The sequence below is a fragment of the Phyllostomus discolor genome, chromosome 15, assembly GCF_004126475.2.
Source record: "Phyllostomus discolor isolate MPI-MPIP mPhyDis1 chromosome 15, mPhyDis1.pri.v3, whole genome shotgun sequence".
Classification (NCBI taxonomy): Eukaryota; Metazoa; Chordata; class Mammalia; order Chiroptera; family Phyllostomidae; genus Phyllostomus; species Phyllostomus discolor.
In genome coordinates this window covers 2,416,757-2,433,560 of record NC_040917.2, presented here as the reverse complement: position 1 = coordinate 2,433,560, position 16,804 = coordinate 2,416,757, and the positions used below count along the sequence as shown (strand labels likewise).

The 16,804-nt window shown below is 45.5% G+C and overlaps 1 gene segment (V, D, J or C); it reads left to right on the top strand.

The window, feature by feature from the left end:
• Positions 1 to 1,125: 1,125 nt before the first annotated feature.
• LOC114489628 lies at positions 1,126 to 1,939 on the top strand. The segment is given in 3 exon segments: positions 1,126 to 1,221; positions 1,307 to 1,627; positions 1,824 to 1,939. Coding segments are annotated over 3 exon segments (483 nt in total).
• The last annotated feature ends 14,865 nt before the right edge of the window (positions 1,940 to 16,804 follow it).

The following is a 16,804-nucleotide window of genomic DNA, read 5'->3' as shown; positions in this document are numbered from 1 at the left end:
TACTAGGAGGCACACAAAAGGCTACAATACTTAATGTTTCTTTCCTTCTCTCCTCCCTTCTCCCTTTGTCTAAAAATAAATACATGGGAATTTTTTAAAAATGTAGCCAAAATCCAAATCCTTTGCCCCACCCAGGTACTATTAAAGGAATGAAAAGACCAGCATAGAGTGGAGAACATATTTTCAAACGCTATGTCTGAAAATATCGTATCCTGAATATAGAGGGATTTCCATGTAGAGCAGGAGCCCAGGAGCCTCAAGCTACAGGGACCAGCCATCTCAGGGAGGCTGGAGATGGAGAGGGTTCCATTGAGGAGCACAGTGACCTTGCCTCTGGGAAACCTATGGACGTGGCCCTTCCCACTCTGCCCCCTCTGAACACAATGGAATCTTAGTGCCAGAATCTTAGAATGTGCATCAGCTATGATTCTCTCAAATCATCTGTTCAGCATTTGGATGGCACTGCACCATAGAGAGGCGTACTGCTGCTTTGTTTTTCATCTCCTGCACAAAAAGTGTGCTTGTCTCTGATGTCATTTGTGAGGGGTCTCTGCTGCGGGCCTCAGCGCCTTAATGGACACTTAGCACAGTAAGCCTGGGACATAAACGCAACACTCACAGAACAAGGAACAAGGGGCCCCACCCAGCCTCTATACTTACTCATATAAAAGTGGTCACAGGTGTTTGAGTACTGAAAATGGGGCCTCTGAATAAATTTCCCTTTATATTAGGGTCTTATTTATAACTAACTTGAAAGAAACATATTACTAAACATAAAACTATGATTATAAGCTATTCCCAAATGTGGATGCATTCATGTTTTATGTTTAAGAGTTTGGACAAAATCTAATCCCTTATAATATCTACAAGAAAACAGATGAGATCCCAAATCTCCTTTTGCACACAGAAGGGTGTGGCCATCCTAGACCTATTTGCAGTGAAACTCACAACCTACGTGGCATCTTGTCCCAGGTCATACAGGGCATGTGGTCAGGAGAAGAGATACCCAGAGAGGAACCTGACTCAGTGCCTCCCCACTTATAAGAACAGAGTCCCTCACATGCAAATTTCTCTCCAGCTCCAGGGTAAAAGCTCCCCCAGGCTTTGGGGCTCATCACTCTCTCCTCACACAGGGTGGAAGTCTCTGGGGAAGACAGAGCTGTGCTCTAGAGAAGATGCGGCTGCTGGGTCTCCTCCTGTGCCTGGTGACAGCCCCCCAGGGTGAGTGTCTCACATGTCTGACACAGGTCTCTGGGATGGTGGTGACTGTACATGATTGACAGGAACTGATGTCCCTTGTCCCCAGGTGTCCTGTCCCAGTTGCAGCTGCAGGAGTCCGGCCCAGGACTGGTGAAACCCTCACAGACCCTCTCCCTCACCTGCACCGTGTCTGGTGGCTCAGTCACCAGCAGTTACTACTGGCACTGGATCCGCCAATCACCAGGGAAGGGGCTGGAGTGGATGGGGTACTGGACAGGGAGCACAAGTTACAACCCAGCTTTCAAGGACCGAATCTCCATCACTGCTGACACATCCAAGAACCAGTTCTCCCTGAAACTGAGTTCTGTGACCACAGAGGACACAGCTGTGTATTACTGTGCAAGAGACACAGTGAGGGGAAGTCAGGGTGAACCCATACACAAACTTCCTTGTAGGAGGCAGCAGGGCTGTGCTGCAGGGGCCACTCAGGACACAAGGGGGCACTCAAGACCCAGATATCAAAGCATCCTTTACAGGAGGAGGGGAAGGTGGAGGCTAAGCCCTGGGTTACTCTATAGCCTGATTTCCCCTTCATCTGACATCTGCTTCTGTATCTTCTCCAGAATCAGGATCAGGACACCAACAGACCAGACAACTCAGCAGCAAATGGCAGCTCCCAGGGCTTCCCTGCCACCAGCTAGCAGAGCAGTGGTCAGTACTGAGAGAGAAGGCCTGGTGATGGGGGAGCTCATTGTCCCAGCTCTGTGGACACAGCAAGGTGACCACAGTCCCTGTGTAAACCGAGGGTGGTTCCCCCAAAATTAGCTTCAGATGTGGAGTCTGATGATGCCCACACACTGAAGGATCCAATGAAGTTCTGTTCTGACTTGGCTGAGGTTCCAGGAGGGCCAGGCAGGCCTCTCCACCAGGGGTGAAGTGGCTTCAAGGAGGCAGACCAGGAGCTCGCCTCAGTGCTTTTGTGGTCAGAGGGTGAGGAATCTCATGTTGGGTAGGGACTTGAGTGGATCGATTCTCCCACCAGGGACAAAGGTGCGATCACTCAGGCTTTTTTAACTCACCACATCCATATGAGGGCAGATGGTGATGGGGAAGTTGAGACTTGAAAGCTCCCAGACATCCAGCCTCAAAACCTGAGGTCAGACTTCTGAGTCCACCCAGCAACAACAATAATAAGGGAAGGGAGGTCGTCAGGCACTGGGGTGTGCAGCATCCGGGACTGTGAGCAAGCAGGCAAGGACAGACCAGGGATTAGACAGGGGTCTGGGTGAAACATCTTGAGTGTCATTTTCCACTGTCTGTGATTTTTCTCACTTCACCAAAGGAGGCACCTCCTTCCATGGACTGCAGCTTCTGGAGGGTCCGAGAGTCCTGAGTTAGACGTCCTGCACTGGAACCACTCTCATAGGAGTGCAGTTCACATTTGCTCCGTGAGATTTAAAGTGTGAACCCAGGGACTATGTGGAGTTTTGCTGTGGCCTTTGTCATTAACTAACACAATAAGGTCTCCCCGTGATCTTCACCCACCATTTCCCCTGAGTCCTCATTCAGCAGATGAATCTCCTAGTGGAAGATGATCAAGACACTATCGAGGACGGCGTGTGGGGAAAATGTTGTGAGTCTCCTGAGAGTGTGGGATACCTGGATCAGTTAATTTAGTGTTTCAGTTAACTGGTAGTGTCCTCATATTTGTCTAAACATTATTTGGGGGATTCCATGATTGTGTTTCAAAGTAATGGACTGGGTGGGGCAGACTTCCCTCCCTAATGTGGGGGCCCTGCCCAATTGCAAAGGCTTTCAGGGGACCAATGTGACCCTCCTGTCTGATGGCCTTGGAACTGGAGCATCCACAAGAGCTTTGCTCTGACTCCAGCTCCCATGGTACAAGGGCTCCTCCTGTGTCTCAGGCCTGCCATCTTAGACTGAAACTGACCTTGAGACTCCTCTGTGAACCTCACATTACCCTTTCTCCTTGAATTCCCCTGAACTTCATTCTCTCAGGATCTGTTATTTCCTCAGAGTCACAGTGCAGAGGTTGGCTGTGTGTCCCCATTCCAGGAAGTCCAGGCTGAGGCAGGTGTGACCTGCAGGTGGACCTGGTCCCTGTCAGACTCAGGGTTGCATCAGCCCAGCCCCCATCACACAGGCTGTGTCTCCACCTTCCTTTTCTCTGTATCCTGGTGCTTCCAGGATGTATGGGAGACCATGACAGGTGACCACCAGCACACTATGGAAATCATTATCATTTGTCCTAACAGCACAGCCTCTTGTCACAGGTGTTTCCTGTCCATTCCCTGTGATCATACGTTAACCCCATTCATACAAGTTTGTTGGCCACCTTTCTTGTGCCTTTTTCTGATCAGAAAAACATCAAAGACATCAGTTTACAGCAACTGAACTCTTATGAAAATGAAAGGTGAGATAGAATACTCAATAAGCAACACCTGTTTCATCCACTCCACAAAATGTCGTCCACCTAAAAAGAGAAGAACGTGGACAGATTCAAGCACATGTGTGAGCCTTGGAGACACAAAGCCCAGAGAAACACACCCCTCTCAGAATCCTGACAGCTGTGTGCTTCCATGTCTGTTAGAGATGGAGTGGTCAAATATGTTCACTCCACACTGCATAAGGATAAGATGGCCAATGTGATGACTTCACTTACATATCTGATGATTAACTCCCATCATTTCATTAGACACAAATAAGTAAAAAGGAAGATAATAGAATGCAAGAATATAGAGGAAGAAGAAGAAGGTAAATGTGGGTTTCCTTGTACTGAGAACTGTTAGGATCTGCTCTCATTAGCAACTTCCACACACACCATAGAGCATTTTTAAATCTACTCATCATGCCATCAACTAAATCCTAAAACCCTAAGGACTTCCTTATCCTGCAGCTGGAAGTTTATACCATCAGATCATCAATGTCCAAGCCTCTCCCTGCCCAACCCATTTTCTGCTCATCACACGTACCATCTTCTTAATGCTTTTTTTTAATCCACATACACGTGAAATCACACTGTATGTTTTACTTTTGTGTCTCACTTATTTTCACTATCATCATGTCCTCAAGGTCCATTTACTATTTCATTAATGTACGATTTTCATTTTTTAATGATTTTATGTATTTATATTTAGAGAGATGGTAATTAAGGGAGAAAGAGAAGGAGAGAAACACCAGTGTGTGGTTGCCTCTTGTATGCCCATTACTGGGGACCTGATCATCAACCCAGGCATGCGCCCTGACCTGGAATCAAACTGGCAACCCTTGGGTTCAAAGGCCGTCACTCAATCCACAGAGCCACACAGGGTGGGACAGATTTTCCTATTTTTGTGGCAAATAATATTCCATTATATGTGCTTCCTTTGTTTTTAATATTTTATTTATTTTTAGAAAGGGATAGGGAGGAGAAAGAGAGAGAGAAAAAAACATCAATGCGTGGTTGCTGGGGGTCATGGTCTGCAACTCAGGCATGCACCCTGACTGGGAATCGAACCTGCGACACTTTGGTTTGCAGTCCGCACTCAATCCACTTAGCTATGCCAGCACGGGCCATATGTATGCTTTCTTTGTCCATGCTTTGGCTGCTGTATATAATGTGAAAATCAACATGGAACAACACATAAGTCTTTTATAGTTATATTGTTCCCTTTGGATACCTACTTGGAGGTGGCATTTCTGGGTAATGAGGCAGTTCTGTTTTTGATTCTTTGAGGAACATCCATATTGTTCTTCTTTAGTACCTGCACCAACTCACATTCCAACTAATAGTGAAGAGACTCTACTTGTCCCCATTCTCCTGGAACGGCTTTTCACTACACCCAGTCCTACAGTACTTCTGCATGCTGATGAAAAATGACATCATTGCAATGGGGATAAATGGGGAAATCTACCTGATGGCTGATTCCCAGCCCTTTTCCACTAAAACTCTGAGGCAGCTTCTTCAGTTGCCTTTGGGGACAGAAATAGCTTCACTCCTCACCCAGTAAGGACTGAATGCTCAGAGTTGGGTGCTGATAGTCTGTCTCCATAGACTGCCTTCCCTGATGGGTGAACCCTTCAGGGGAGTTAGGAGGGCCAGTCATGGACCAAGAGTCCTAAAGGTGCTGTGTTGTGGACACAGCCGCCATCCCAGGAGTGGAGTGGAGAGGACAGAATGTGTCCCCTCTTTTGGTGGCACAGGCCGGGAGGTCAAACTCAGAAACCAGCAGCTTATACCTGAACAAAGACACTGATGTCTTCTCCTTTGGAAGTTGAATTTCTGACCAGGAGCTTGGAACATGGAATTGTTGCTCTTTAATGTGTCTGTCCGGGGAGTTCCCATTGCTGTGGTGAGACAGGGAAGGGGGGGTATGGATCTTACTTTGTTTATGTCGTCTAGCTGTCCCCACTGTTAGCATCATTTCTGGAGTCAAATTTTCTTCACTGTTGGTGTGCCAATAGGACCATCTCCAGTCATGGTAGGGCTTTTAAAACCAATGCCGGCCTTCTGACTAGGACTGAAGCCCTGGCAGCTCTTCATGCCCTCACACTGGAGTTGAAATTCCACCTGCCCTTTTTGGCTGTGGTGAGAACTCCACACGAGATGTACGCTTGACACAAATCAAATGCACGTGCTGCTGGATAACCTCAGGTGCAGCGAGGGGCAGTGATCCCTGGAACCTAACCACCATACATCACAGGATGCCTTTTCCCTGGGAAGACCGCTCACCATACCCATCCCACCACCACAGGACGACCACCACACTTCCCTCTGCTGCTGCATCTGGACTGTCTGTGAGTCCTGGCATAAGAGGGCACATTTGGTGCTTGCTTCTCTGTACCTGCTCTTCCCTCAACATGATACCCTCAAGGCTGATCCCTGTAGTTTCATGAATCAGGATTTCCTTTTAATTAGTTCAGTGGTACTGTAAAAATAAAAGCACAAAGTGATTGGCAGCCACTGTTTATCCGAGATTAAAAAGAAACACTCTTTGGGAAGCAGATATTCAGGTAGAAGCCCACTGGTCTGACTAGGGGTGAAGATGAAGGGTGTTCATGAGGCAGGGTGAGATGCAGGTGCAGGACTAGAGAGGAGGGACTTCTATCACTGCACACAAACTAAGTTAGTCTTTAGCTGCACACGGGGGTGCAAATGTGAAGATTGTTTGCAATTGTCAGTCCTGTACTCAGGATACCTCTTCCCTGTCAGCTGTGCAAACAGTTGTGTGCAATGCAGTGTTGGGACCCAGTGCAAAGATGACTGTGCTGAGTCCACACCCTGCACAGGTTGGAGAAGGAAGATGTGCTGAGCGGTTTGTCTGGAGTGGCTGCCCCACTCTATATTAATGTGGCCCCTCTCCTGTCACCTTCTCACAGTGAGAACCCATCACATGTGATGTGTCCACCACAAATCCCTGCTTGTACACACTGTGTAACTAATTACAATCTTAAGCACTACAGCCCACCACCAGCCCTGACCATGCCTCAGGGTGGAAATGTCCAGCCAGGGAACACCCACTTCTCAAGTTCTTCCTCGCACACTGCAAGCACCATCCTGATGCCTCTCTCTGTGAGCTGCATTCACTCAAATATGTTGATTCTGTGGGCTGCACAGTGCTGGTTCTTCCTGATGGCTTAGGGCACATGGCCTGGCATCTTGCTGTGGCACACACGCTGTAGTTTGTGGTAGCATCCTTTCTGTTTCAAGGCTGAGTAGGAAGTTTGCATTGTGAATATATAACACATCTATCCATCCCCTGATGGGCATGCAGATGGTCCCCATGCTTGGCAATGAGGAGGAGGTCCTCCCTTCCAGACCCTGATTGTGTGCTATTGGAGGACAACACTGAATGCTGAGTTGCTGCTCATATGGGGCTTCTGTTTTCATGCTGCGGGGGTAGCACCATGCTGATTCTCAAGCGGCTGCATCATTTGATCAGAGGTCTGTTCTGATGACTGGGCTTAGGTTTGTGTTGGATATTGTATTTTTTTTTCCTTTTTAAGATTTATTGTGTGCTTTTGACAGTAGTCATTTATCAAATATGCAATTTCAATGTATATTCTCTGAGTGTGTGGCCTGCCTTTAAACCCCCCTCATGGTTGTTGGGGTATCAGTTATCATGGCACATACCCTGGGCCCTGGTTCAGGTCACATCTGTGTCATGTATGAGTCCAGAAAGATGCTGACCCCACGGTCATAAAACAGTCACACAGATTAGTTCTGAGTTAACTGGGTGGACTGACGAGCTGCAGGGCACTGTGTTGGATAAGTTCATGGGTGGCTTCAGTACATGAGAGTCCATGAACAGGAACATGGGCTGGTCACCCCAATGTCTCCAGTGTGCCCAGTGACCAGAGCCCAGATACTCAGTCAATGTCTGTGAGCCCAGCACTGTGGAATAAACCTACTGGAGGACTGAGAGACAAATCCACTTTGGGAACTACTTCAATGGGAACATTGACAAATAGCAAATATCATGAGCTGACACTTGCACTTAACAAGGTAGAGAATGTCAGAGAACAGGTGTTTGAAATGAGCACAACTCTTAGTTTATATTTGAAAGGAGGATATTGTGTTTTGATAAATCATCTCAGACTCTCACACTGTCAGGCCAGTTGCTGCCGCCATTAATTATGGGCCATAAAAAGGTAAATTTCACGTGAACCGGAGGTATTTTCATGTTTGCCACGAGTCACATTATGCATAACCACCTCACAGCTTCTGTCCACACTGAGCACTTTCAACTCCTGGAAGTAATGTCTTCCATTTGCCTTCTCGGCAAACTTGGCTCTGTGTCTTTATCATACCCTTTTCACGGTTCCTCCATTTTGATTATGTTTAATGTCATATGTTCTTCAGCTTAAGCTTTTGATTGGCCAAAAAGTTAGTTCAGTTTTAAAGTAAAAATGGAAGACATTTTTTTCTTTTGCACCAATAACTTCATTGAACAAAACATTTATCATTCAGTACTACCACCTCCTGCAATTTCTCAGGCAACTTCATAAACCATCTTCCCAAAACTTATATTATTTTAGCTAAGAACATGCCCATGTGCTCTTTGCAGTCTTCTAGGGAATTGATTTTTTTTTCCATTAGGAGAATTTTGTAAAGACCAAAACAAATGGAAACCAAAGTTTCAATATCTGGTGAATACAGTGAATGCATGAGAACTTCTCAGCCAGGCTGTAATAGTTCTTGCCTGGTCATCAGAGTAACATGCCTCATCCTGATGGAATAATCTGTGGTTTGTTTTGAGAAATCCAGATGTTTTTTTACTGAGCACTGCTCTCAGTTGGTCTAACTGTGAGCATTATTCATTGGAATTAATAATTTTGTTTTCCAGAAGAAGCTAATAATAGCGGACTCCCTCCCAATCCCACCAAATACACATCATCACCTTCTTAGGATGAAGACCAGGCTTTGCTGTGCCTGGTGGGGGTTCATTTCATTCACCCCATGCTCTCTTTCATTTCCCATCATTGTGAAGTAACCACTTTCATCACCCATTACAATTTTTTTTAAAAGCAAAATGTTTTCATTATGCTTAAGGAGATAATTACATGTGAGAATATGGTCCAGAAGGGTTTTACCTTAATTACATGGAACCCAAACATTAAAGCAATTAACATAGCCAAGCTGGTGTGAGTAGTTTTCAAAACTTTACTTGGATATTTTGAGTATGTCAGTTATCTTCAGTGTGGTATACCATTTGATTGTTCTCAATTAAATGCTCAAATTGTTCACTGTTGGCTTCAGCAGGTCTACCCAAATGTGGAACATCGTCCAGTGGGGCATCAAACAGTGACAAAACTCCAGCATGAAAATTCACGAACAGATTTTGATACATTCATTCTCTCACACCACATTCTCCATACACTGCACATTTTTTTTTGCATTTCCATTACATTGTTACCTTTCTTGAACTAATAAATCATAATATACCAAAAGTGGTGTTTGTTTTCTCCCATCTTTAATAGTAAAATGGCTACCCAAAACTTCGTGAATTTTGATATCTTTAAATGCAGTGATATGACAGGTATCATAACACAATCTAACAAAATTGTTTTGAATTAAGTCAAAGACACCTAAGCTATCTACTAGAGCCATCCCATGGGAAAAAAAAATTATGTCCAACGCCTGCGATATTCTTAAGTAATTAACATCGAATGCCCCATTATATTACATAAATATTAGAGTGAGCCAACAGACTCAAGCAAAGGAAGCCTGTTCTGCTGGGTCAAAGGTCAAGGGAGGTCAGAGTTCAGGGATATGAAGTGGTCTTTCCAATGCTGCTCCAGTGTTTCTCAGCCCCACTGTGTACATATCAGGGCTTCCTCCCTTTGAGACCCTGAGCTGACACAGAATAGACACCACACCCTCCTGTCACCATGGTCACATCCTGTGGGCTACCCACCAGTCACTGCAAGGTGTGTCAACTAATTCAGGTCCTAGCCAACCATGCAGAGGTAGAAATTACTCCTCCCCATGATGGACCTTATTTACATATGGATGTGAGTTTGCTGTTGAATGGCTTCTGTTACAAGAAGTTTCCAAGGCGCTGATGTCTGATTCCCTGAAGTGAAATCCTGTGTGAAGTCTCTTGGGCCAGTGAACCTGGTGGCCATGGAGGGACAAGAGGTGCAGAGCAGGAAAAAGAGTGTGGGGCACAGTCAACCCGTGTCATTTAGATATTCTGGAGCCAGACATGTAAGTAGAACTGTGGAGGGTGCATTCTAGGGTCTGGGTTCAGTCCTGAATATTTTTGGACCAAATGACTCTTAGCAGTATCTTCCAGGAACACATCAGTTCTTAAATAATTCAATGATGTAGACACCATTCACCCACTCTCTGTGCCCCTGAAACAGTACACAGTACAGTAACCAGGAGCTACTGCAATCGTTGGGCACAGGTTGTTGAGCAGGGCAATGTTCCCACCACAGCTGTGGACACAACTTGCAGAATGTTTATTTTATTGTCAACAGTCAGACCTGAAATGGATTAGAGGTCCTGGATCTCAGAAATGGATTCATCCATAGTTGGCACATTTACAGAGCAATTAAATCGAGATTATGATTGCTGCCTCATCCATGAGAGGCCTCACAGCTCTGGATCAGCTGTAAAACAAAAATTTGTGTGTTCACTCTGTTCTCCTTTGCGGACAAAGTTGCAACTCCCAACAAGACAGAGAGGGGTTTCAGTCTGGCAGGGCCAGAGACTATTCTTTCTCTTTCAACAAGAGAGAGAAACCTTGCATCATTCAAATGCCTGATGAAGGTCAGGAAATCAAGGCCCACGGCCCCTGTGTTTTCTGTGTCTGGGTCTTTCCAACAAACAGGCCATGCATAGCAACCTACTCCCCACAGCGTGGGGCAGTATTAAGTGATTCATAGTGTGCCTGGGAGGGGACGATGATGGATTCAATTATGACCACAGGACTACTTGCAGCAGTGACAGTTACTGATGACCTTCTAACTCCCACATTGTGATATCCATTTACTTGAGGCCCTGAGATTGTCTCAGACCACTGATAACAGAGAGGACACAACAGGGACAGTGTGGATCCATGACAGTGGTCCTGGACCCAACACAGACTTTAGCAGCAGTTGTCTGTGACAGTTCTAGGTGAACCTGACTTATGTTAACTGACTGAGGACCCCATCACAGGTCAGGCACAACATCTTCACTCTAATGAGGACTCTGAGTCCACAGGTGTATACAGCCCCACAAAGTAGGTAACACTACATATAGACACTAATTCATGCTCTCATTACTGAAAAGAAGTTCTAAAATCTCGTGGTTTTGTCCCACTCTTCTGGATTAGGGCCAGGGCTGCAGTGGGGGCCAGCAGGGAGGGCACAGACCCAGACTAAGCTCATTGTTACTAGATACATCCTCTTGGACCTGACCCAGACCTGCTCAGGATTCGGTATGGAGTAACTTAAATGCTATCATGCCCACCATCCCCAGGACACTCACACCTGCACTGAGGCACAGTGCTCTCTGCAGGTCTCCAACACCACAGCTCTGTATATAGTAGGAGGGCATGCAAATAGGGTCCCTCTAATGCAGCCCAGCTCTGACCCATCAGCTCTGGGACAAGAGCCAAGCCAGGAATTCTCAGGTGTTCCCAGTCCCTTTTCAGGACAGAACACAGACCACTCACCATGGAGATTGGACTTAGCTGGGTTTACCTTGTTGTCATTTTTAATAGGTAATCTAGGGATAATGAGAGACACTGAGTGTGCCAGTGGATATTACTGAAAGAAACAGTGCACAGGTGACAGTTTCCTGCCTTGATGTCTTTGTGTTTGCAGGTGTCCAGTGTGAGGTGCAGCTGGTGGAGTCTGGGGGAGGATTGGTGAATCCTGGGGGTTCTCTGAGACTCTCCTGCATGGCTTCTGGATTCAAACTTGAAGACTATGCCATGCACTGAGTCTGCCAGGCTCCAAGGGAAGGGCTGGAGTGGATCTCAGTCATTAGTGGTGGTTGTGATACCACATACTATGCCAACTCCATGAAAGGCCAATTCACCATTTGTAGAGACAATGACAAGAATATGCTGTATCTACAAATGAACAACCTTATAACCAAGGGCAAAGCCATGTATTACCATGTGAGAATATATTGAGTGGAAGTCAGTGTGAGCACTGACACAAATCTCTCTAAAGGAAGGGCTGTGATCACCAGGGGGAGCTCAATGTGCCTGAACAGAAGGACCATCTCAGGAGCAGGTGCACTTTGATATGTGGACTGGTTTCCTCTTCATGTAATAGTTTTCCTCAAAGAAACTTTCTTCATTCCTGAGTCTGTCCACACATCTGAAGTCTCTGAGTCAGAAAAGTCAATTGTAAATTCTCATGTTGACTAAAGACAGAGTGTCTTTCAGACACTCTCATTCTTAATCCTAATGAATCATCAAAACTTCTGAGCCACATCAGTTGAAACTAACTACAGGCTCTGTTGTACCCAAGACTGCGGCCCAGCCCCACACCAATGTTTTGAGCCAGCCACCAGCAGGGCTCCTTAAGGATGGACAGTGGGCATCACAGGCATACAAGCCCCATGCCAGAGGAGAAAGAACTTTGGTGGTGGTGCTCATTCATTTGGCATCAGGCTCGCAGCCCCAAGCACAGATGATGCCACAGAGGCAGATGGACCCACAACAGCTTGGTGTTCATGTCCAGGTTGATGGCAGACACACACACCAAGGGGACATGGAGTGTTTATCCCACACAGAGTTGAAATCACTGGGAGGAACAGGAAAGTCCCATTAACAGGTCAGATGTGCTTTGATAGAGGCTGGGGAGGAAATGGTTAAGGGGGGTTCTATGTATAGTGCTTGTGTGGTTTCAATCTCTCAATGGCATCTAAGGAAGAGACACAACCTTTATCATAAGATTTCCTGTGTGGGGCAGATGAAGCAGAGGCAGGAAGGATACACCATGGTCAGCAGTCAAACATAAAAGAACATTGAGTATGACACCCATTCCGCATAACAGCCATAAAGGATGAGTAAAGAATGAAATAAAGATTCATTGTGTGTGGATGACCACCATATTTATAGAAAATATAATGTAATTTAAGTAATTACATTATATTAAGTAATTTTAGTAACCCAATGATGATAAACAGGAAGGTCATAATGATGGTGATGATGATGATGATGATGATGGGTTGAGACAGGGCATTAGTCCCCATGAAACTATGGCCCTTCACTCAGACACACCATCACCAGGGCCCCTCCAGGCAGGTGTGACCTCTCTTCCCTGTAACTGGGGAGAGATTTCATAAATGGACCCCAAGTGAATTATACAGCTTGGCTGATCCATAGAGTGGAAAGGTCAGTGAAAATCACAAAGTGTCCAAGTGTGAGTCTCTAGACCTGTTACCTATATAAAGAGACACTGTGAAAATGTGTGTGTGGGTTATAAGGAATCCCCTTCTACCCATGGGCTATGACATGTCCCTTATTTCCCTTAATCTGTACCTGCAGATTCTTTCAAGTTTCTCTTTATAACCAACCTGTGTTTATACTTATTTTCTTATTTTCTAATATGATATAATCTGTCTCTATCATGTCCTGTTCTTTCATCTGGGTCTTCACTTAAAAAGTTTTACACCGGGGATCTAAGATGGCGTCGGAGTAGGAAGGAGCAGATTTGGCTTTCCTCTGCTCAGGGGAGAAAATCCTGACCGATCTATGGAGTAGAAAGGCAACCAACCAACATATTTCAGCATTTTTGAAAACAGAGGACCAAGGATTGTGGCAGAACCGAAAGAACAAAGAACGGATCCTAAGGGGAGTGCTGCAACAAGGTAGGGTCCCAGGACAAGTGTGTGGTCCCGGGGCTGCAGCCCCAGGCCCGGGGGCCGCGGATGGGTTTACCATAGGGTTATTGGGAGAGAGCCAGGTCAACTGCTCCCTCCCCAGCCGAGCAAGGTCTGAGCGGCTCTGGGAAGAATCCAGGTGCTGGCAAACACACCGGGGTGGTGAGAAGCCTTGGAGGTGGTGGACACCAGAACCGAGTCATGCAGCGGACCCAGACTCCCACGGTCACTGTTCTGGCTGGAGCTTTGGCAGTGAGAGAAGCCAGGCCACTGTGGGGAGCAGCGGGCTCGATCGGGAGGAATTTCTCAAGAGGAAGGAGTGAATAGACACAGACACTGTTTGGGGAATTCTCCTAAAGTGATCAGTGGCTCTAGCCTGTCTGCTCCCCAGCTGTGAGAGGGCAGGCTGCGGACGGGCCGCACCAGCTCGCGGGAGCACCGGTCGCACCAGCAGCAGGCAGCCGAGCCCGCGGTGGACGGGCCGTGCCCACTCACGGGAGCACCGGCGTGGGGGCAGCGCCTGCAAGGAGAGCATCCACGCACACCAGCCCACACCAGTAACCCTGGGGAAAGACCTGATTCCCACACCCAGGGCCCAAAGCTGAGGAGCCAGTGCGAACTCCACGGGCCAAGGAAGAAAAGCCAAACAAATCATCCTTCAACCTGCCTCAACCAGCAAGAGCAGAAAAACCGGTTTGGCCACTTTGAAATCAAGAGGCTTTTTAATTTGATTCTATTTTTTAACAATTTTTATTTTTTTAAGTTTTATTGTTTTTATTCTCTTTTGATTTCTTTTTCCTCTCTTACCTGATTTCTTGTTTTATTCCTTCCTCATTCCTGTCCTCCAACTTTATCTCTTCTCCCTGCATTCGTCTGCCTTTTCTATTTTTTACTTTTTTAATTTTCTTCCTAAATACCTACAAGTGAGACAAAATCCTGGATCGGTGAAAAGACCAAAGTTGAACCCAAAGAAGGGGCATCACAACAGCTGGGACAGTGAGATAAATGTCACTCTGCTATTACAGAGAACCTGCAAGTTATTGCATATTTGTATTATTATTATTTTTCCAGTGTTCCTACATCTTTTTTAACAGTATTTTTATATCCCTCTTCTTTTTGTATAGCCTGCTTTGCTAGGCTGGATATATTGTATGACCTGATAGCTTTCCCCTGATATCTCTTTCTAGACTGTATTACTAATCTACTGCCCATTAACTCACCTGTGTCCCATCAGCATACTACTCGATATTCTGTACTCCCTATCCTTGTTACCTAGATCTCATAGACTCTGCCATATGAATGTTGCCATAATATTATTGTAAATAACTGCTCTTCCATGCAATTGTAATTACTTCACCACACCCCCCCAGATCTTAGCCAATTTCAAAGTTTCCTGAATTCTATTACTGTAGTGGTTAACTCTATTCTCTCACACACTACACCTATTTACTATCCTTTACTCTCACCTTACCCCAGAATCTGACCGCCCACAACCTCTCTACTTTATAGATCCAACTCACAATCCTTCCTCCCCCAACAAGAGTCTTATCTTCTTTCCATCCTTTCTAAAAATCAGCTAGCTGGGTGGAAGACCACGGTTAACACTATACATAGTGAAAGGATCTCCTATATCTTCCCTACTTGCTACTACTGTAAATAGCATAGAATTTCCTGTTGCTGTCTTAAACCATTTGGCCTTCCCTCCAACTGATGACAAAAAAGAATAGGTGGAGGAGGTGAACACCAGGATACCCACTGGAAGAGGAAACCCAACAACAAAGGAACCACTAACAGATAACAGCAGAAGAAGGTGAAGGAGGGAGTAGTAACCACACAAACCTCAATCCAGGACTTATCTGGAAATACAACTAAACAGTAGAGACAGTACCCAATACAAACAACTGAACAAGATTTCTTTAAACCTTGTACACACAGAAGAACCAGCTTCAACACAACCTGCCCTCACCAGCACAACAAAATACAGAAGGTGGTGGACAGAGTGACCCACATTTAACCAGCTGGCGGAAAGGAACCACCAAGGAAAGACTCAACAACAATCAAAACCCAAAGGCAAACACAAAGCCAACTTAAACGACACCCCAAGACCAGTGAGCTTGGGGGGTCAAGGAAACAGCACCACTGAAACTCACAGCTACTCTACTAAAGAAGTTCACATCATAAACCCAGGGAGCCAGAACAGATCAATATAAGAAGCTGAGGCAAACAAGAAGAGTCTCACAAACAATGGGGAGACAAAGAAATAATCCCCAAATGAAAGGAAAGGAGGAAGCCTCAAAAAGAATGCTAAATGAAACAGAGGCAATTCAACTATCAGACATTGAATTCAAAGCAGTGATTGTCAGGAAGCTCAATGAGCTCACAATGAGCTACTAGAAACTACAGGGAAGCTACAATGAACTCAATGAAAACTACATCAGCATAAAAAAGGAAATAGAAACTCTCAACAAGGGCCAAGAGGAAATGAAGAATACAATTTCTGAACTGAAGAACACAGTAGAAGGAATGAAAAGCAGGATCGATGAAGCAAAAGATCCGATCAGCGAGCTAGAGGACAAAATAGAAGAAAACACCCAGAAAGAGCAAGAAAAGGAAAAGAGGCTCAGAAAAAATGAAGAGGGTTAAGAGAAATGCAAGACAATATGAAACGTAATAATATCCGCATAATAGGGATACCAGAAGGAGAAGAAGAAGAACAAGGGATAGAAAACCTAGTTGAACAAGTGATGATGGAAAACTTCCCTAATTTGATGAGACAAAAAGTCTCACAAATACAGATAACACAGAGAGTCCCAATCCAGAGGAACCCAAAGAGGCACACGTCAAGACACATCATAATTAAAATGGCAAAATTTCAAGACAAAGAGAGAATCTTAAAGGCAGCAAGGGAGAAAAAGGAAGTAACATACAAGGGGGCCCCAATAAGGCTAACAGCTGACTTCTCAATGGAAACACTCCAAGTCAGAAGAGAATGGCAAGAAATAATCCAAGTAATGAGAACCAGAGGCCTGCAACCACGACTACTTTACCCAGCAAGGCTCTCAATTAAGATAGAAGGCCAAATAAGAAGCTTCTCAGACAAAAGAAGTCTAAAAGAATACACCTCCACTAAACCAGCTCTGCAAGAGATGCTGAAGGGACTGCTTTAAGGAAAGAAAGGAAAAGAGAGAGTGAGAGAGGATTACACATACATAAAAGGCAATGAATAAGTACCTATTAATAATAACCTTAAACGTAAACGGATTAAACGCTCCA